The sequence below is a fragment of the Denticeps clupeoides genome, chromosome 2 (genome assembly GCF_900700375.1).
Source record: "Denticeps clupeoides chromosome 2, fDenClu1.1, whole genome shotgun sequence".
NCBI lineage: Eukaryota > Metazoa > Chordata > Actinopteri > Clupeiformes > Denticipitidae > Denticeps > Denticeps clupeoides.
Genome location: NC_041708.1, coordinates 33,527,499 through 33,550,771, shown reverse-complemented (window position 1 = coordinate 33,550,771; position 23,273 = coordinate 33,527,499). Strand labels below are relative to the sequence as shown.

At 40.1% G+C, this 23,273-nt stretch overlaps 1 protein-coding gene across 2 annotated transcripts in view; it reads right to left on the bottom strand.

Annotated features, from left to right (window-relative positions):
* tpk1 (thiamin pyrophosphokinase 1) overlaps window positions 1-21,979 on the bottom strand; it is a 54,484-nt gene extending 32,505 nt beyond the window's left edge. The window contains exons 1-4 of one of the 2 annotated variants that reach the window (XM_028970433.1): window positions 21,911-21,979; window positions 16,373-16,423; window positions 14,361-14,435; window positions 4,121-4,190 (exon numbers count right to left, since the gene is read on the bottom strand). In XM_028970433.1, coding sequence (XP_028826266.1) covers window positions 4,121-4,190; window positions 14,361-14,435; window positions 16,373-16,415 — 188 coding nt within the window. In that variant the 5' untranslated portion in view covers window positions 16,416-16,423; window positions 21,911-21,979. Of the gene's footprint in view, window positions 1-4,120; window positions 4,191-14,360; window positions 14,436-16,372; window positions 16,424-21,091; window positions 21,203-21,910 lie in introns of those variants that run through there. The other variant, XM_028970432.1, reaches the window with a different exon arrangement.
* Between the last annotated feature and the right edge of the window lie 1,294 nt (window positions 21,980-23,273).

Below are 23,273 nucleotides of genomic sequence, written 5' to 3'. Positions count from 1 at the left end.
TTAGTAGTCACGCTTATAAACTTCTTGTGATTAATCACAGGGACTTTTTCCCCCGGAGGAATAGTAGGCTGTCCAGGAATAAAAGTGTCACAAAAAAGGGATCTGAACTTATATAAAATCTAAATGCACATTAAATCAGTAAACAACATAGATAGGTGATGAAGGAAAGTTTCTCTGGTATTTCTGTTCAAGACCTGAAGCTGCAGTTAGCAACATGACAATTATTTATTCTGACACATGTCTGTCAGCTCGTGATGTACTAATGATCAAGTCACATAACACACTAGCTGTGAATTCCTCTTCCATAAACTTTTCACACCTCTCCCCCACAGCTTATTGATCCAAGTTTAAACAGTCTGAAAACGAGTTTAAACTTTGGTGCAAACTTGAGGATGCTGTGGTTGGAAAGAAAAACGGGATTTGTTGAAGCTTGGTGTAATATCCCATGCTGTATCGGAGTTGGGAAAATGAAAGCGTGACCCTCCTGCTGATTCTGAGATACAACATAAACATTCACAAGGAGGGTGGATAATCTTCTGCTCCCCTGCAATGTTGATGTTACAGTATTTCTGTAGTGTGTCAATCTCACCAGCCTAGTACAGAGCACAACGTCTCAGCCATAATGACACCAAGCCTTGCAGTTTGAAAGGTCATTAGCATTAATTATATTTTAGCAGAACATAAGATGATAATGGGCTTCACCTTAGTCTCACTATATCTTTAACTGCGGACACTGTTTAGAATGTGTTTGTCAATTAGAAAGCATGTACATAATGTGAAGTAGACAAAGTTAATGGCTCCAAATAATGACGTTTTACAGTCCATTTTATTTCAAGTAAAGTCTTTTGAAGTACTTAAAACATATTCAAACATGGTTATCCATTTAAAATATTTATTTTATTTAGACAGGTTCCCCTTCACTTATGTTCCTATTTGCTTTGAAAAGTGTCATGCTCTGCCAAAATGAGTGTTTGGTTGTCAATTTAAATTGCATGCGTTGCATGCTCAACGAGCATGGAGCAAGTGCCAGCCAATTAAATAATTTAATGCAAATTTTCCAACAAAAAATGCTGACTATTCCCTAAGGAATTGTTCTTGACATGGCTGAAAAATCATGTACAGTGTACTATGGAGGGAACTACAGGGTGAGCCACGACTCTTCTGCGCCTCACTAGCTACACGTAAACGCTTATTCCTACTCAGGGTCGCAACTGCCGGAACCCATCATGGGACACTGGAATCCAGGAGGGGACTAAACCAGGGCGTTGCGCACATACACCCCTACAGTCAATTTAGAGCCACCAGTTCACACAGTGTATATATGCCTTTGGTAGAACCCGAACCCTACATTAACACGAGAAGAACATGCAAACTCCCCTGGATGGCCCCACTACTCATCTGTTTAATGCAAGGTGGCCAAGTAGCTTTCACACACCACAAGAGCATCATTATCAGCCCATTTAAAAACCCATTTAATATGGTCAGTGGATACTGCAATTCTTTTTTTTTTAATGAATCCAGACTTCAAAAGGTATTCTCCTGATTAACAATTTCATTGAGTCCATTAAAAATGGACTATCAAACATTGTGCAAAAAACAATAAAAGAAATCTGTGAAAATATTCATACTGTATTACTGTCTACCCACAACTACTTCAGTCAGGGGAAAAAAACAATAAAAACAATAAATTAAACAGCAAAACTTATTTATTACCGAGAAATAATGACTGCCAAGAAAGGATCTGAAGGATGTTCCATGACAGAATCGACCATGGTAAGATTTTCTTTGGCAGCTTTGTTCCAAGCTGATATTTCACCAGATAGCCATTTCAACTCATAATTTGACATGAAGGAGAAATGCAGTGTATACATCCACACAGCAGTGTCGAGATATGTTAATATGAGAATCTGTAGAAAAAGTCTGGGGAAAAAAAACAATTCCAAGAACAAATATTGAAGCCTGGTAGGATGATTAATTGTGAGCAGCTGTCTAATTAAAAAAAAAATTCAGACAGTCCAAATAAGTGAACACAAATTACCACCAATGAGAAGTGCTTTAGTGGCTGTTCAGAATATTAGAACTTTTTTTTATTATTATTTATAAAAGAAAATCTGCTTGATGGCTCTAATAATGCCACTGACACAAATTTGCACTCATAGCACTTACATTTGTACAGAAATGGATGAAATCATTTCAGTAATAATACATACAGTGAAATGATTTGACTGGAGCCTCTCCAAAGGGTCTGGCACACTTGCATCAGTTTAACAAGACCTGATAATGGCTGCATTTACTAATGACTTGATAAGGCCAACAATTTAGAAATGTTAAATCTTATAATATGTTTTTTTGCATGTTGTTTAATCAAATATACCAGTGTTAGTTCTGATCTGGCATTAATGGCAGTATGTAGTGTTTAAAAAAAACAGGTTTCTTATACATTTTTAGAAACAATTTCCATGACTTCTGCAAATTTTCATGACCGTACTTCCTCTGACGTTCCTGTGCAAATGTGGGAAGAAACAGTTAACAGTTTTGTTAATATTGACAATAGTGAGAAGCGTTATTGTACGATTTGAATATATTTGATATAGGCCAACCAATTAAGGTAAATTATGTTTTTAGTTATAATCTGATGAGGAATATTTTGTTTTATTTTTTAGTTTCCCCCTTGAGGGATTGCCACCTTCTTGTGGTCAGGGTTTTTTGTGCCTCCTAAAGCTCAGCCTTCAGGTTGGGCACCCAAGTTGGGTAGTGAAGGTAGATGTCCAGAGCACCCCCACCCCATCCATTTCCCGCCTCCCTTCAAATTTCTGTCTGCCCGCTATAGTACAGGCCAAAACACCTTCTCATTCAATGTGTTTTCTTTATTTTCATGACCCTTTACCTTGGTAGATTCTCACTGAAGGCATCAAAACTATGAATGAACACATGTGGAGTTATGTACTTAACAAAAAAAGGTGAAATAACTGAAAACCTGTTTTATATTCTAGTTTCTTCAAAATAGCCGCCCTTTGCTCTGATTACTGCTTTGCACACTATTGGCATTCTCTCGATGAGCTTCAAGAGGTCATCACCTGAAATGGTTTTCCAACGGTCTTGAAGGAGTTTCCAGAGGTGTTTGCCCCTTGTTGGCCCCTTTGCCTTCACTCTGCGGTCCAGTTCACCCCAAACCATCTCAATTGGGTTCAGGTCCGGTGACTGGAGGCCAGGTCTCCACTTTTTGTTAAGTACATAACTCCACATGTGTTCATTCATAGTTTCATAGACCCTACCGAATATAAATGGCCATGAAAATAAAGAAAACACACTGAATGAGAGGGTTTGTCCAAACTTTTGGCCTGTACTGTATGCCTAAAACCAGCCATGATTGTAATTCAAATGCATAAGGACAGTTAGTGCTAAAAATGTACTGCAGTCAAGCATCTCAGTGAGAGTTTAGTCTAAAGTCAGGCAGTGTTGTGCTGTACTGGTGTGCTGCAGTCCCAGACACCAGGCCAAAACACCACTCTCTTTCCTGTATTATTGCTTAATTAGCCAGTGGCATTCTTATTTGATTAAGTCAACATCCAAACCAACTGGAATTAAAATGAAAATTGCTTGAATTGTGTGAAAAGGCTGATCTGTCAGATGTTTTAATTCCATCTGAGCAATTAGTCAAATTGTCCACAGAATATTAACACTGCATCGTTAATTAACATTTGTGTGGCCCAGCATGTGTGTATTCAACCGAATATGGACTTAAAAATATAACCTGTGTCAACACTGTCCTTATGTCCCCGATCTAATACGTATTCCATCAACCACATTCTGAAAGTCTTAAGGTGACGAAAAGGTTGCGAACAAAAGTTGATTCGTCTGGGGTCTCGAGACAAATCTGACTGCTCAGATAAGATGACAGGACATGATAGATGAAGAAGGTGAGCTGCTGAGACCCCAGTGCCCGGCCCCAACCTCTCCAAGGCCCAGGGAGCTGCCTGAGGCCTAAAGAGACCAGTAATGAGCGCCATGACCCAATGGCCCTGACAGCACCGGATTCATCTCCTGTCAGGTGACAGGACCTCAAAGTGACTACCATTACGTGGGTCAATAATGAGATAAACAAAGAATAGTCCCTCACCTCTCCCGCTTGCCTGCTGTGAGGTGGTAGAGATGGTTGGCTCCTCCATCGGCACAGGCACGCAGGGTTGCTGAAATGCACACACAGAAAGCACAGAGCATGAAGGACCCTGGTAACACTCCTGTCTCAGCACGAACACAACTTTTAAACATTCAGGTGGAGTAAACAATAGCCTTCTAATGCACTTCATTAGAGCCAAGGAGCCATAAATGTGAGTGATTTAAGTGGAATATGAAATAGTCGCTGAGTCATTATTAAGTCCTGCGCCAGGAAACAAATTTAGGGAAGTCTTGATAAGTGCTGACACACAATAAATGAAAACAAATCCATTATTTTAAGGCCACGGCCAAGCTGACACTAATGGCTCCTTCATAATGTTCACAGAACGACTGATCATTCCTCTTTTAAGGTCAGCTTGCCCTGACCTCAACCAATCAACCCGAACGCTGGGGTTGCAAAATGTTACACTACAAGCGTAAATAACGTACTAGTGCCAGGAGATGCTTAGGATGCGTACTGGAAGAGATGCACCACAGAATCGGTTTGCCAGCTAATGATTCAATTCAATCTGATTTGATATTGATCTAGTAGAAATGAGATACCATAAATACTAACTACACGATACAGCAGCAAATGAACACAAATTTACAAATGAGGTCACGGTATTACTGTATGCAGCATAAAAATATATAGTTGCCAGTGTTTGGGAGTGACGAATTACATGTAATGGCGTGAGGTAATTCAATTAACTGTAATCCATAACAGTTACTGGAGAAAGAGGTGTAATTAAATTACAGTTACATCATAAGATTTTACACAAATCCTTGCCAATATGTTTAATAATAGCAGTGTAGCAGGAATCGTGAGGGTAATCTTTGCCAGCGAATCAGTGCTCGGTGCCTATAAAAAGCCCTGTGAGACAGTCGTTGTTAGCTGAATGCGACAAGTCGTCGGTCCCGACACTGAACCTGTCTGTTCGAATGTTGGAGCTGGATCTGTCCAGCCACCGAAAGCAATCACTAGAGGGTTACACTCAGCATTTGCCAGTATAAAGTAAAGAAATGTCAGAAAAAGAAAGAGACACCCCTCATATAAGTCTACTACTTGTGGTTGAACTTTGACCTTTGGCACTGCGATGAATTGTAGCATGACCAAAAGAAACAATTCACCAAAGCAGCTTTGAAACCAACATGGAGGACTGGTTGATTATAGTCATTTAATTAAACTGTATCATCTTACTGCATCACTAAGAAGAAGGCGGCCTGACAGGTGTTTTTTGACCGTGAATGGGTGCTGGTTTACCATGAAGGAGGACCTTTTCAGTGCTCTTGAATGATAAATATTTTTTTTAGCAGTGGGTTATAACGCTATGATCTTACAGTAAAATGAGGTCAGAAGTCTGATCGGGTTCAGGCTGTAATTATATATTTTTTTAAATTGATGAATTATAATTCTGTTAATTCATGTATTTAAAAGAGTTGGACAGTAGTCAATGTTTAGTACTTCTGTAACAAAGTACTTCTGTAACAATTTCAAAATGTTTAACAGTTAAGAATATTCATTTATATTTTACGGTTCGAATTCCGAACGGCCAAGGTGACGCTGAGGTGCCACTGAACAAAGCACCGTCCCCACACGCTGCTCCCCGGGCGCCTGTCATGGCTGCCCACTGCTCACCAAGGGTGGTGGTTAAAAACAGAGGACACATTTTGTGCACCGTGTGCTGTGCTGCAGTGTTTCACAATGACAATAACTTCAAATAGGGTGACTTGCAATTGTAACAAATTACATTTTTAAAGTAATCTACCCAAAAGTTAAATAACTGAACTGTATAGCTGCTGCTGCAGTGGTTGCTGAAACCTGCACACGTTTTACTGTTTTTACCGAGTTACTGGTAAGGAATGACATTAGTTACAGTGAGTGTAATCACAGCTATTAGTGTTACCACTCTCAGCTTTAGTGACACGAAAGTCACACTTCTCTAGCACAATGACAAAAAAAAGCAGGGCACCTCTTGCAGACAAAGTGTTTTTTTTTTTTTTTTTGTTCATTAGTTTAATCACTGCTACAAAGCTACATTTTTCAACATTTTATAAGTGAAGCCCAAGCTCCAGTGGCCAGTTTCAACATCTGTGACTACACCTAAATCCAGAAAGCTGAACAATATTACAAGCTAGCGATATTTATTATCTGAGCATTTACCTTTAATACTTTCATTTTAATTTACTTTAACCTTTAATTTTACCAACTGTTTAGAAAAGTAAAAAGAAATGCACTACATCTTTGCATAGCCTGGTGGATACCAAATCGAGCAAAGAGCAGCACGACCTCAGTCACGTACATGCCTATTTTCAGACTGGTTCGTGCGTTTTCCCTACTACAATAAATCCCTACTATAAAAGAAAGGAAGTTTACTTTGAAGACAGATGAAAGAGAGAAAGACTTTCTTTTTCGGTGGTCGTACATGGAGTGAACCCTACATCCAACAGGGGATTTACTCCCCAAACAATGACAGGTGGTTTCCAACATGAATTCAAAGCAGTCTGCATTTTGTGCCGAATACATTAGTTATTTTAAACAAGGTGCACAGAGAGGTACTCTCTGTGTGCTTTCGGTGGTGATGAACCTTTGAAGTTTTGTTTTTCTCCCCCATCCAATCAAATTGTAAATGTGAAATGCACACGGCTCTTGTTTCACATTGGACCAGGTTTAGGGTGCCAACAGATTTGCAAGGTTTAATTTGGGTGCCAAGGACATGACAAGTGGCATGCCTTTTATACGACCGTTAAAAAAAAAAAAAAAAATATATATTTCTGGGTAATTGCATAAACATTGTGGCGCCTTTGTCAGGAAAAATGTAATCTCCATAATACAGTTGGAGCAGGGCATGTTCAAAATAATCTCTCATCCAGCGTTACATTGGAATCGAAAATGGTTCCAAAAATGCAGTTTTTCCATGTTGGTTTTTCATTAAAGAAACAGAAGGGAAAAACATGCTCTCTGCATTCAGTTTGAAGTTTGAACTGATCAATATCAAATGTGGGCACTTTCAAAACACATAAAATATTGAAATGAGCACCTCTTAAAAGCTTATTACAAAACTATTACAAAATATTAATTACAATACATCATGTTTTTCATGTATTAGAGCTAAATCATGTTAAATCATGTTATGCATTTTAATACACTACTTTTCTAAGAAGATTAATCAACGTCCTACTTTGACCCAGGTTGCAATATTCCTACAGGTATTTATCTTCAAAGCATACAATAATGTTGCTACAGCTACAAAATGTTAATTTCATACAATTAAAATAATGTGCAAATTGAATGTAACGGATGGTCCAGGGTGAATGATCCTCATGTTGAGCGGATAGTACCACATCCAACTCATGGGGTTCCTGAGCAGCTCCTCAGCACACAGCCAGCCATCTTTTAAAAACCCACTTAACAAGTGTATGAATCAAGAGAGGGAACTCGCAGTGGATGCAACAAATCACCGTGTTTACAACATTAAAAGTGAGTTTACAGCCTTGTTGATTTAACTACACAGCAAAGAAAAGTTAGCCAATACATTTTAGCTTTCACTCAGAACTTACCATTTTTTGTTCAACTTCAAATTCAAAGTTGGAAGCTTGTAATTTTCATACTAGAATGAAACTATCTTTGGTATAATTTTTTTCTAACTGGCATGTTGTTTGACTGCTCCTCTTGATTGGTTGTCCTGCAATTTGATTGGATGGATGCCGTTGGATCAAAACCACGCGGATCTAATTCGATTGGATGTTGTGCCGACAGGAACGCAGACGCACGCACAGACACACAATGAAAAATACAGAACATTCCTTAATAACATACTTTTTAATCTATGGATTTTGGCGGAAGCAGCAAGCCTTGTCAAGTCAAAGGGCTCAATTCCAAATGAAGTCATGAAGTCATCCAAGTCGACTTTACATTTTGTCAAATTGAGTCTAAAGTGGTCCACACCTCTGGTAGATGCTTCCTGCTGATTACCCATGTATAATGTTATTACCCAAAGAAACACACACAAGCACTCATCCCTTCTGAAACAACTGTAAAAAGAAAAATATTAAATATATATATTTTCTTGTTTTGAAGAGGGGAAATCCCATTTCCTGCAAATTTCAACCAAGCCACTCAACATAATAAGGTGCCCATACAGCATGTTCCAGAATCATATATTGCAACTGGCAGGAGATGATTTAGTCTCTAAAGCTCAGTTGGATTCTGTGTTCTTTAAGCCCTGAGCATGAAAACGGTCTTGAAGACAGTTCCATTGACAAGGCAGAAAATCCTAAGTGGGTGTTACGTTTTTAACCATATTTTATAATCCATAAGACAGAATGATTTATCGTGGGTTAATTATCTTCCCCAACAGGGGTATTTGTGCTCTGTGTAGGTTCAATGTTCAGACACTAATGGTTTGGAATATGAACTTTACTGTGACACATATCCTAAAAAAAACACATTAAAAAGTATCTGCAGGGATGTCCTGCTATGGAAATATTTAAGACATGTCCACTTCATGTATATTAACTGCACACAGTGTGCCCTTATTAATCAATACAAGCATAGATTACAGTGTTAAAGCAGAACTATATTTGCTGTTAAATACATTTGTGTGTACATACGTACAGCCACGGTCCATCTGCGTTCTTTGCATCCGTGCACATACGGAACCTATATGGAGATGCAATACCTGCATGAAGAGACATGAGTATAGGCACCTACAGAAGATGATGGGAAAACCAGGGTCTCATGTCTCATACTTCATTATTAATCCATAGTTGCCATTCATCCATAGCAGTTGATTGACTAAAAAGATTAAGAAGTAACTGGGGATGAAATAGGTACCCAATTCAAGTGCCACCTTACTGGAACAGGCAAAAGAAGGGTTATTTTTTACAATCAAGGCACTCAACATAATAAGGTGCCCATACAGCATGTTCCAGAATCATATATTGCAAATGGCAGGAGATGATTTGGTGATGATTTGAAGCACACAGACCACCGGCAGACTCCAGTGAAGAGACAGCAGATAAATCCTGGTTCCTGACAACTGCTAAACGATGACTCAGCATGAAACGAACCAGAGGGTCGCCACAGCCACCACCACCGTAACAACTACAGCTTCAGGGATCTTCAAATGGACCAGTAACATCATAATGGACATGTAATGTAGACAATGACACTGGACTACACTCTGGACTTCTCCAACCCTACAACTGTAGGACTTTTTTTATATTATTGGACAAATCATCACAAACCCTGCACTGACACCATTTGCAGGCTCAATCTACCCTGGAAGGGGGTCCCTCTCTGTATCACTCCTTCCCAACATTTCTTCCTTTCTTTTTTCTCTCTCCTAGAGTTTTTTTTGTGTGGAGTTTTTCCTTGTGTGCAGAAGGGTCAAGTGTGGGGGCTGTCAACTGAAGGGCTTGTCAAAGCCCATTGAGACGAACTGTATGTGATTTTGGGCTATATAAGAAATAAATGTTGTTATTTGAAGAAACAGGATATCAGGTGCAAAGTGCTTGCCTCTATTAAAGGGAACACTTGTCAGTAAGAGAACTTGACAAGAGTGTTTTAAAGGCAAATAGCTCATTATTTTTTGACACAATTCAAATCCCCAGAGCAGTACCAATGGGACCTCTGTAGGTCCCACAAATACTTGATTTACAGAATTTGGAGGTCAGGTCTTTGTGATGCTCCTCAAACCATTCTTCAACAATTCTGCAATGTGGAAGGATGAACTATTGTGCAGTAAGAGGATACTGCCATGTAATGTAAGTGTTGGTGACTAGATCTTATATCATGGATGTGAGGGGTAGTGCTGGTTGGAGGGGCAGTGGTGGCCTAGTGCTTATGGAAGCGACCCCATAATCAGAAGGTCGTCGGTTCAAATCCCGACCCGCCAGGTCCCCACACACCTGTCATGGGTTAATATCAGAGGACACATTTCGTGGTGTGTACCATGTGCTATGCTGCAGTGTTTCACAATGACAATCAGTTCACTTTCACTCTTTCCATACAGAATTAAAAGCCCTGTGAGAACCATGTTGGAATTCCCAGTGTAAGCAAGTTGGACCTTAATACTGCATTCGATGAACATGCAAGAAGACATGCTCTGAGTATCTCACGAAAAAACATTGTGCACCATTCACTTTTTGTAAATATCTTATTAATTTGACACTTACCGTGTAATGTGTACAGCTTGTATAACACTATAAATTTGCTGTCCTTTCAAAATAACTAAAAACAAACAGATAGTAATTAATGTCTAAACAAAAGTAAGTACACCCCTGAGTGTAAATGTTCAAATTGTGCCCAATTAGCCATTTCCCCTACCCAGTGTCATGTGACTCATTAGAGTTACAAGGTCTCAGGTGTGGTTGGAGAGCAGTTGGAACTTGGTGATGTTGCACTCACAAGCACTCACATATTTGCCACTGGAAGTTCAATATTGCACCTCATGGAAAATAAGATGCAGTACAGTGGCCAAGACCACACAGAGGTTTTACAGGACAAGCTCCACTCCCCCGCAGGCCCCACCATGGTCCAGCATAATATCCACAGGTTGTCTTTTGAAAACTGATGTACGAGTGCTGGCAGCATTGCTGCAGAGGTTGAAGGGGTGAGGGGTCAGCCTGTCAGAACACACACACTGCATCAAATTTGTCTACATGACTGTCATCCCAGAAAGAAGCCTCTTCTAAAGATGAAAACCCACAAACAGTTTGCTGATGACAGGGTTAAGGACATGGATAATTTGAACCATGTCCTGTGATCTGATGATACAAAGATCAACTTATTTAGTTCAGATGGTGTCAAGCACATGTGGTAGCAACCATGTGAGAACTACAAAGACAAGTGTGCATTGCCTACAGTCATGTATGGTTGTGGGAGTGTGATGGTTTGGGGCAGGATGAGTGCTGCTGGCACTGGGGAGCTACAGTTAATTGAAGGAACCACGGATGAATGCAGAACATGATCCCCTCCCTCAGAATCTGGGCAGCCGGCCAGTGTTTCAACATGACAACGACCCCAAACACACCTCCAAGAGAAGCGCAAGATCTCTAACATCCACAAGGAGTGGAAAAGGAATCCAGTGGCAATCTGTGAAGCTCTAGTGAACTGGAACTGACACATGCTGCTTCATCTATACAACCATATACAGTTGCCACCTCACCTGTTATTCCCCTCACATGGCTGTGCTTTTAATGTTTTGCATGATTAAAGTAAATGACAAATCAACATTATAAAACTTAGTAAATTTTCCAACCAGCTGGCTCCAACTAAGACCAGAAAGAAAATCCCAAAGCTATGAAAGCAGTGAACAATGCCGTAAATGGCACCTTATCCATGAGGACAACCCAGGACAAATGACCTTCTAAATAAACACGTTGTTATCCTCCTGGGGTCCAGTAGATCTTCTTGTCAAGAACTTTGTGATCCACTGCAGTTTTATGGGCTGAGACTATTGACAGGCGAAGACTTTGGACCTGCTTGATTTAGTGCAGGAACGCCCTGCTGCAGAAAAGCGGACGCCAAGTCCTAGTAAATCACAGAGGGAGAGCCGAAGAGCAAAATGAAATGTAACCCATTGTGCTATTTCATCAATACTGTTTGGTGGCTCCCGCTCTTTAGGATTCGCTTCTTTTTAGCGTTTAGGTTTACACAGCACTGGACCTCCACAAAAAAAAAAAAAAAAAAACACATGGCCTGTCCCTTAAACTGACTATGGGTATGGTGTGTCACCTTCAGCATCTGTCATTGTCATAATATTCCAATAATTTACAATGGCACTTTTATAGACTTTGGACTTTTAGATACAGAAACTGAGATGTAATGTACAGTATATAATACTTCATGTTAATCTTAACTGCTTATCGCAGTTGCAAAATGAGATATGGAAATATTCTGAAAAAATATAGCAAAAGCGTACAGTGAATTTAGATTGAACACTTGGAAACAATGAACAAATTGATACATGTATACATTTAAGCATTTTAACAGTATTATAACCCCAAATAAGTGGTTAGAATAAACAAAAAATGGACTTATGTCCCATTTTGGGCCAGCTACCAAAATCTTTACATTTACAGCATTTATCAGACCCTTATCCAGAGCGACTTACAATCAGTAGTTACAGGGACAGTCTCCCTGGAGCAACTTAGGGTTAAGTGTCTTGCTCAGGGACACAATGGTAGTAAATGGGATTTGAACCCGGGTCTTCTGGTTCATAGGCGAGTGTGTTACCCACTACCCAATTTTTCAGCCTCCTGGAGCCCCGGTGCAGATGCAGTTATATTGTTCATTCTGGCATGAGCTACACAACACAACCAAATCGGCATGGTAAACAGGGTCACGCGGGTTCAACCGTAATTTGTATGAGAACTAGATTAGCTTTTTTAGCAATAATAATGACTAACAATTGTGATGAGCAGACAGAATACACAGATATTACTAAGGTGAACAAATGGGATTTCCTCAGAACAAATGGGAATTCCTGGCACATCTTCGGAACAAAACAAACATCTGTGCTCTGTAATGCATCTGCTCGTTGAAATATCCTTCGAGGAACATCTTGGGCATTGTTCCATGTTCTTTTCTGGCAACACATGTAATGCCGTGAAAATACTAATGCAGAGACATCATTGTGGGGAAAAGCTCCCAACAAAAAAACATTCAGAATTTTCAGGAACTGCTTGGCATCGTGCCATTTCCTCCGGTGGGAAAATATTTGTGCACAAATGGAAAAACAGCCATCCCCCATGAATAATTTCTGATTGTGTATACATACGAAACTTAAGTTCCCAGACTGATGCAACCCTGTAAAAACTCCCCATACCCCTCCCGTCCTGCACAGAAATGGCAACGTGGTGTACTGATTCCAGGAGATGTGCCTCTTCGTGAAATGGGTTAGCTTTGATCAGCGACTGCTCACACCTCCTGAGCTGCCTCTCGCAGTGATGAGGGCCCAGAGGGCATCACTTCTAAGCCTCGGTGGGAGAGGGAGGAGCTCCCGCTCAGCTGCCTCCAGGTGAACCATCTGGAGAAGCGCCTCTCGCTCGCAGTCACACACCTCTGACACGCGACTTATCTCCAGCACCAATGAAAAATATATGAAGTTTTCGCACACAGACAGGGAAAAATGGCTGTCCACAGATTTGGCACAATGCGCTGAGACAACAATGCACTGAACAGCCTTTACCACGCCTTTAATTGGAAATCATTTTGTGACTTCACAAAAGGGGCAAAAAAGTTAGATGGAACGTATTTTTTGGTAAACACTGAAACACTCAATTTTTTTGAGTGTTTCATTTAATTGGAATTGGCCCATTGGGGGATCTGTTCCACGTTCCTCCGTTCCTATTTGGCATCCCTTTCATTTTCCAGAGCCTCCACTCTAAATGTATTACATTTACATTTTAGAGCATTTATCAGACGCACTGATTTACAATCAGTGGTTACAGAGGCAGTCCCCCCGGAGATACTCAGGGTGTGAAAGTTTGTCCTGTTCAAAGGCTTCTTTTTGTCCTCCTTTTTTTTTAGAACAATTGCCCCACATCATTTGTGGAACTCATCTTCAGGTCACATGCACACTAACCTGTTTAAACTGACTGTGCTCCGTGCTGAACTGGGAACTCAGCGTTGCTCTCTTTTTCTGTGATTGCCCTACTTTGCAAGAACATCTCTTTCTTAACTTAAAAAACATATTGCATCTCCCTACAGAGATCAGTGTTAGCATTACTTGCGTCCTTTTTTTTGTTCATTTCTACAATAATAGTTTTTGTTAGCTCTGTGTTTTAATGCTCTCTCACATTATATGAATATATATTGCATATGTAACCAATAAGCACTAAACTAAAACTGTTAGACCAGACCTCAACAGTAACAGTACAGTAAGTTCTGTTTTGTTGCCAGGAACTAAAAATATAGTTCCTGTTTTGCCCTCTGTCATGGAAACGCTCCTCGGTAGTGGGTGCAGAAAATGACTGATGCACCAGTCATGGAGCATCAGTCAGGAAGGAGTATGAAGCCTAGCTGGCGATTTCCTTAAGAGAGAAAGAGGAAAAATACAAATACACAAGAGGGGCCAATTTTTACAACTGTGTGGTGCATATTTCATCAATTTGGAGCTGCAAGTTGCCATAGCACACTTTCAAAGGCTGCAAATCAAAAGCCCATATTGTGATATTTATTATTAAATCGATACCTTTATTCCAGAGCACAGTGAAGTACTTCTCATCCAAGGGCTGGTTTAAGATGATCAAGCAAATTCTTTGCCTTCCTAGTGGAAGAAAAACAGGAAATTCAATTCACCTGGGACATACTGGAGCACAAAAACATACCACCAAGGTTAAGCGGAGTTAAGTTAAACCACTAAATGCTGTTGAATAAAAAAAACTAAAATAAAAAAAACTAAACTGTTTACACGCACTAGTGAGGCTCAAAAAGCAACGCCCTTGAGGCTCAGTGTGTTTATATCTAGAAAAATCCCAAGAAGTGAATCAATCTGAACGTAATCAGAAGTCATGGTGGTTGGAGTAATCCAAAGGGGCCCTGTGTCAATTTTATTTGTGGTGTGCTTCTTAATTTAATCAGAAAGAATAATTTATCCATTAAAAAAGCTCATTTATCACCTTGAGGCCACAGAAGCCACACAGAACAGTTACATAACACCCTAAACTGAATGCTTTGCATGCTGTAATAAGCAGAGGCTTAAATATTGATTTTTCATACATTATTTTCCACTCACGTGGCAGTCAGACCGACCATGCAGACCAGCGTTACAAAAATCCCTACAGGCTGGCCGCTGCATAGAAGCAGGAAGCAATTTTGATTACTTCTCAGAAAGTATTTATCATACACAGCATAGTAATACCTAACCATGTAAATGGTCTGCAGATAACTGGAATTATGTGAACACAGGCCTTGTTATCTAATTAAAAACAATTATCTTTAGGATAGAATGGATAAGCACCAGATTACCCAAGAGGCACTTCAGGATTATTATTAGTTGACTATTAAAAAGTCAAGATAAGCACAGGGGTCAAACTGCTGGGTGCAAACTGGAGAAGTTTAATGTATTGCTTACACTGCAGGAATGGTATCTGGGATTTTTTATTTTGGGATTACTATTTTTGCATTTTTCAAAGCAAGTTGCTGTACATAAAAACACCCACTACAGCCACATTCCCCCCTCTTCCCTCAATTTAGCCACTGCACATAAATATTTCTCTTTTTTGTTCTTGCCATTTATTTTTGTTTTTATTTATAACAGGATTTATTCCAGTATAAATGGAATAGAAAATGTGTAATTAAATGTAAATAATGTTACATTTTAGTCAAGGAGATTCTGTTCATTCAAATACCATAAGCGAAAATAAATGAGCATTTCTAACCATGAAAACATGCATAGATATAGAATTTCACAAGCAGTTCTAAAGTGCAATCTAAGCGCAAATGTTAACGCTTGTGTTTGATGAGGATCTGTCATGGTTAACCGTTTTTTCAGCATTTTGTATTTATTTATTTATTTTTGCCGCATATTGCCCATGTTTTGTATGATAGAATTTGATTATGGCAATGATATTTTAGTGTCTGCTAGACCCACTGCTTGAGGTCATTTTTGAGCCGATTGGCCCTACTGTTGACGAATGAGCGTTCATGAAGTTGTGAAGTTACTGCTTCAGTGCCATAGCACCATGTATCTTACTTAGAGTCGCATTCCACAGGTGTGGGGCAAAGGCAAAAGGGGCAAAAGCTCACCACAAGGAGCTTTCCATCTCTACTTCATACCCACCCAGGTGCGTTCACAGCTAAGGAGGCTGTGTAAAATAGGCCCGTTCCCAAATCATTAGCACTCATGTTTTAATCATGGCTGTGTGTAATAGCTCCAGGGCACAGATAAGTAGTGAACAATAAAATATTCTAGCTGTTGTTATTAAAACTGTTCACCCGAGAATCTATTTCTTATTTACTGTCGATTGCCTTCGTAAACCCAAGCCGTGCGAAAAAGCCACATGCTGAAACCCCACGGGAGACAAATTAATTCATTTTTAAATTCATTGGCACTTTACTGCATTACACATTTCTCCCGTTCTGCATCACCACTGGTAAGGTCTTCTGAGAAACTCTCACACTCTTCAGTGTTTTTGTATAAACGGGTAAATGTTCAACCGCAAAATAATGTACAAGTGGAAGGCGTGTTCTTCATCACAATACCTGAAGGCAAAAGGCAGTCCAAGGGCACAAACGTGTCATCCATGGTTTGACCTGGGGAAAAAAATGCAGGTCTGTATATTAGATAAAAAGCATCATGTTAAATATAGTTCAAGTTCAGGTTCAAGTGAGCGTTGTCATTTTAGCTACATATAGGTTAGACAGTACATAGTGAAACGAAACATTTCTCCAGAACAAGGTGCTACCTGTAACATTTAAACACAGTTACGAACTGACAAAGTGCACGTGCCGACAAACCGGGCTACGTGAACTGCACACATAAGGCAAACAAAACATGTAGACAACAAGAAGACAGACAGTGTTAAACCTGTGAAATGAGGGTCAAGTGGTAAAGGTAAAAATAGTGTAATGGTACTGCGGGTGCTACAGGTAGATGTGACCAGCTTCTGCCCGATTGGTGCCTTCGTATGTTCATAATTTTAATTGTTGAAATAAATCTAAATAATTTGTTTCCAATACACTGACGGTGAAGTTGTAGTATGACATATCGACTATTACTGCTAGGATGTTAACATAGCTGAACTGCTTGAGGCTCAGCACTCACGTGCTTTAGGCTTTACGGGACACAGGGCAACACAGAGGATAATAGGCCCAAAAACTGCACAGCACAGAATTTAAAAAGTTAAAAAATAGTTCTGTACAACACAAAATGATGTGAGCTATACGCACACAGTGAAAATAGGATTTTGTTTGCCTGTTAAACGATCAGCAGTCTGTGTGGTGTATTGTGCGGAAGACAAAAAAAAAAGGCTGTCATTACAATGAGAACAAGATGGAGCATCAGTCAGGAAGGAGTATGAAGCCTAGCTGGCGATTTCCTTAAGAGAGAAAGAGGAAAAATACAAATACACAAGAGGGGGAAAATGGGGAAAGCCCATATATGTCCAAGTCACGTGGGGCAGTGGTGGCCTAGCGGTTAAGGAAGCGCCCCCGTAATCAGAAGGTTGGCGGTTCGAATCCCGATCCGCCAAGGTGCCACTGAGCAAAGCACCGTCCCCACACACTGCTCCCCGGGTCATGGCTGCCCACTGCTCACTCAGGGTGATGGGATAAATGCAGAGGACAAATTTCACTGTGTGCACCGTGTGCTGTGCTGCTGTGTATCACATGTGACAATCACTTCACTTTTTTAAGTCAAGCCCTAGAACTTCGTTGAGTTTCACATTTTGCAGTCAGATGTTATTTGCAGGGTGCATTATCCTACTGTAATAATATGAATACATATTTCATTTGTGCTGATGCACATCCATTGTTCAAGCATGCATTAATAACACGCTTGTTGAATGCAATGATCAAAAAAGAGGGATGAAAAACGCATCGCCGTGGTGACCCAGCCATCAAAGAAAAGTGAGTGGCACACAAATAAAATGACCCAGATGGCACCTCCTCAGGCGGTGTATTTGCATACAGCTGCGGGTCACAGGCAGGTTTCAGAGTTCCACTGCTGATTTCAGCACCGTGCTCATTGTAGAACGCCTCCGGCACCCCGTAACCAGTCAATAAACTACAAAAACAGAATCATTGAAGAATCCTCCCAAATTCAGATCCGATATAAAATTCTGCAGGGTGACCTGAAGAGGCACGTGCACAAGAGATGATCTCGCAATCTGACAGATTTGGAGGAATTTTGTAAGAATGAGTGGTCAAGATATGCCATTCTTACAGAATCTGTAGGGACACAGATTAGGGACATACCTCAACTAACATAGTTAACGCATATTTAAATACAAAATATAGACGAGAGTATCAACTTCAGAACTTGTTTGAATAGGTCAGGGGCAAAAATCAGTCTCTGCTTTGGGTTGAACCGTGGTATACAAATGGCTGCAAAGTCATCCAAGGCGAGACGAGCTGAGCAAAATGGTTGAAGGTGGATGAACTTGACAAGCCATGAAACCTGATCAACCTTGAGGTGTTACTGGGGGAATGCTGGAGCACGAACCTCTGCAGAGCGCGCTGTCTGACACATTTATTCTTCACGCCTCGGGTTGCATCCCGGCCCAATGGTCAGAGACTTTTACTTTAAAAGACAGAGTTTTACTTTACTTGGGGCAAGGACAGGTTAAGGAGGGCCTCTTATTTCTTTGGTTATACAATACAATAGTTAGATAAAAAATTATTTATGTGAGATACCCATCCAGCCTGGCAATCATATCCGCAAGGGCCAGGCATTATCATGCTGCAACATGAGGTGATGGGATCTCGTATCTCTGAACATTTAAAATGGCATCCTTGTCTATAACATACGCCAGCCCATATCATACCAATTCCAACGACATGCACATAAACAAGCATAACCAAAAAACTGACCATGTCAGACACTAGTGTTCAAAATATCCCGATAAACTCATTCGATAAACTCTTACAATTCAAATGAGGCATGAACCATGCAAATCAACCAATGGAATCATGATAAATTGCAGCGAGTAAAGTACATGACTCCAGAACTACTAGCACACACAGAAGCCCTGAACAGCCCTGGATGTCCTGGTAAAAGACAACAGTTCAGATATTTGTCCTGTTGAAACCTTCATCTGACGAAGAGGATCTCCTCTTCGCCGAAGTTGAAGCAGACAACAGTGATCCACATGTTCTGAGGTATGTACTCCCGCTTAACCCCTGTGTATCACCAACCCAACCAGCCTCCGTCTACACACTCCTCACCGGGATTGCGTTCACTGCACTCGTCCGGTAGCAACTTACACTGGTCTGAGCAACTAGGGGAGGCTGAACAGGCTGGTCATGGCCAAACAGTGTATGGGTTTATCATTCTGGAGCACATTTTCCACTCGTTTTAACAATGAGTTCTTTCCCATGCCTAGAGACTGCACATTAGTCATTTTAGATTAAGCCACACACTGCTTTGATTAAGCTTAAAGATAACTTTATTATTGAATGATAACCAGTTTCAGAATAATGATTCATGATTCTGAAACTGGTACATTTTATGGAAGCAATTAAGTTCACCTAATGGCACCTTTCTTCCTTGCAATTTCAATCAGAATTGTATTCTGTTTTTCTTAAAAACGGTCAGCCGATTCGGACATCTGGAAATGTGTTTTAGAGACCGTCTTCTGCTGGAAAAGACTCGTGACCCGTTTCATTGAATCATTAATGAACCGCTCTAAGGGAAAAAGTTTTAGTGATGCCTTTGGAGAGCTTGTGAAGAAGTGAAGAAACTCTGCTCTGCTGCTACTACATTACCTTTACCACAATTCACAGCAGTACGCTACCTCACTCATTTGACTTATTTTGCACACTCCAGTACAGATTTGTATTTATTACGTATTTATTTTGCATTCTTTTAATCTTCTATTCTTTTGTTCATTTTTATTCTATTAATTTTGCACTGGGGGGCAGTGGGCAGGGCCTCGATTTTGTTGTAGTCTTATACTCGGTATGATTGTGCAATAAAGTCTCTTTAAAGATTGATAAGTGAAAAATTTACATGCTTAATGAGCAAGTAAAAAAACTACATCCTTTCTTTCTTAATTCAGATTATTCTAAATTTATTTAAAGTTTGGCAAATTAAATTTTCTGCCATTTATCAGACGCCCTGATCCAGAGCCATTTACAATCAGTAGTTACAGGGACAGCCCCCCCCCCCCCCCCCGGAGACACTCAGGATTAAGTGTCTTGCTCAGGGACACAATGGTAAGTAAGTGGGGTTGAACCAAGGACTTTGTGGTCTTCTGGTTTATAGGCGAGTGTGTTACCACTAGGCTACTATAATCCAAACGTGTATTGTAGATTATTCAGGAATTAGGTCTAAAATCACATGTACTAATAATAAGGTGTGTTGTAGACTAACCATGTCCCTGAGTCTGAAAATTTGTGTTAAAAGTTTTGGTATCTTTCTAAACCCCTAAAAACAGTCCTTTTTTTGTGCATGGATAGTACAAATTCAAGAGAACTATATTCAAAGATATAGTTATACAAAGACATTGCATAAAATCCCAGGTTTGTCCAAATGGAAACACTATGTTGTTTTTTTTTATTGATGGAAAATGCCTTCAGGTACAGTTTTTGTGCGTTTGTTTTTCCTCATTAAAATGTGCTACAGCTTCAGACGGCTCCGTTCATTAGTGCAGTGTTTACCCCCCATTTGCCCATCTTCCTCACACATTTATCGCTATTGGAACATCTGCATTATTTCTTTGTTGATAACGTTGCCAGAATTGTGACTCTAAATATTTACTGAACCGCACTGCCAGCTCATTTAAATGCAAAACCCTGCTCATCAGTAAAGGGGACTTTCAAGAGGCACGCCCAAGTTTAATTTGACCTTCGCTGAGCTCTCGAGTCCCCTGCTGGGTGAATTCTCAATTAGTTGTGTATCGATTGAAATTTCAACGATTTCTTTCTGATTGGTAAAATAAAAAAAAAAGTTTGGTCTGGCAGCTTATTGATTACAACAAGTTAATCTGTACTCGACATTTTTTTTGGAAGTGATGCTCATTTTCTGTGTGGTTTGAATATTTCTGGGCAATCATTAATTCCTTCCTGCATGAGAACATTTTAATATTTTAACCTTCCAACATTGCCTACGTTGTGTCACTTGTAAAGGTCATTCGGTCAGGAGATAGAGCGTTTTTCAAGGTGACAACCTTCTACAGCAGAGAACAGGAAAATGCAATCTGTGTTAAAAGTTTGCCGTGCGTAAAACAGCGCACAGAATCTGATTTACTGAATTCTACTTACATTACTGGGTCTGTGCATTGGGACAAAACACACTCAGATTAAACACTATTTTCACATCTTAACAGTCTGCGTTCTCCCCTTTGTCCGTTGAGCCAAAAAAGAAAGTGAAAGTGACTATCGTTGTGAAACGAAACGTGTCCTCTGCTTTTAACCCCTCACCCTCGGTTGAACCGGCAACCTTCTGACCAACCTTCCTTGCCGGCTAGGCCAGCAACGCTAGACCGAGCTCTAGACTGGACCATCCTGAGGGCCTGTCCCTGAGGCCGGAGACAGACAGTGCAAAAAATGGGACTTTATAGGTGCCACACATCCTTTATTAATAAAACTTCATTTGAATAATAAAAGCCCCAGCCCTGACAGCACAGGTTATTTCTATAATAATATTTTTCAAAAAGAGGAACTGACGATTTTTCCAATTTAGTAAAAATAATGCATTTTATAAAGAAGTGTGTGTGTAGATGTGTGTGTCTGAGTGGAAGGATGGATGGAGGGAGGGAGGGATGGATGGATGGAGGGATGCAGACCTGAAAGTTGCATCTGCAACAGTGACGCTAACTGCACCGCGACACCTCGGACACCCGACAGCGAAAAAAAAAAAAAAGTCTGTTCAGAAAAGGAATTAGTTCATTAACAAAATGAATAAGAAATAATAAATAATCCGAGGGAGTTTAATATAAGCGGCCCAGCTGGAGCGAGACGTTGAAATAAAACACAGTTAAAAACAAAAAATAAAAAACCTCCACAGAGAAGAAGAACACACACGGAGATCCGCACGGACCGGAGCCGCTCCGGCGGGGTTCACACGAGGCGGACACTCACCGCAGAGAGCCAAGAGCGCCTGGCTGCAGCCACTGTGGAGCTCAGCAGACGAGTTCCGGCAGGAGCGGCGACTCTGGCCCCGCAGGCCGCGCCCTGCGCCGCACAGCGGCACCTACAGGCGGGAGACGGAACTGAGGGGAAAAAAAAGGTTCATCTGGTGACGAACCTCAACAGACGCGCAGCCACGTTTAGTGGCGTTTAGAGAAAAGAAAAAAAGTATGAAATAAGTTTGAATAGAAAAAAAATTAAAACTCTGAGATAATGTTGTAGTCAAACCCACACCTGCCGAAGCAGTAGATTCTGTACTATAAAATAATAAAATTTGGTCATTTTAATTGCCTCTTAAATCTTGCTTCCAGTTGCACTAAAATAAATGAAAAGGGCTTAATGAAAGTGGCACTCTTGGGTTAACGAACTGAAGACTAATGGTTGCTGATTGATTTCCTTGGCCGAAGTTTGCAGGTTTTCTATAATTAACAGACATTTACAACATGAACAATGTCTGGTCAGTATTTTGATTTGATGTCTTTTTAATGGTCCAACCCATTGTTTCCCATCCAAAAAAAAAAGGAAATTTCTAAATGACCCCTAACTTTTACTGGTAGTCTAAATACTTCTTTTTTATTTGAATTTGTATGAGGCAAAGGCAGAAGTGCTTACGGATCAACAACAAGAGTAGCCTGCAGAGACTGCAAGAAGGCCCACACAGACAGTGATACATCTCACTAAAGTCCACAGTCCAGTGCCAGACATAATAATAAAAAAGTCTATGCATACAGTGGAATGGCACGCATACAGAGCAGCATACAGAGCAGCATACAGAGTTCCCATTAACATGGGAACAGCGTGCTGTAGAAGTCATGCAGAATAGTCCTTAGAAGCGTCTGACATAGAAAAAAAATGCTAGTACCCAATACTGTGAGGTGATGAAGGAGAGTAGCAGACCGTATTACGTGAACAAAGGTGACCGCAGGGTTACCAGTATCAGAGTTTAAAAAGTTATGCAATACATGATATTATATAAATCGCATGATTTTTACTTTGATTACAAACCTCTGATTACAAAATGGAGGTGGGATAGTATATATACACACACACACACACACACACACACACACATATAAAATGGACTTAACCCCACATCTTGAAGATAAACATAGAAGATAACGTACAATGAAGATAAACGTTTGTGCATGTGTCAGAGAAATGAAATAGTATGTAATATTTCACAGGATAATAAATGCTTTTAATAATGTAATGCTTTGTTTCATCAATAACTATGCTCAATGCTCAAAATTACAATTTGTAACCATTGCACATTTATTTGTATTTTCATTGATTTCTAGTCCAGAAAATATTTATG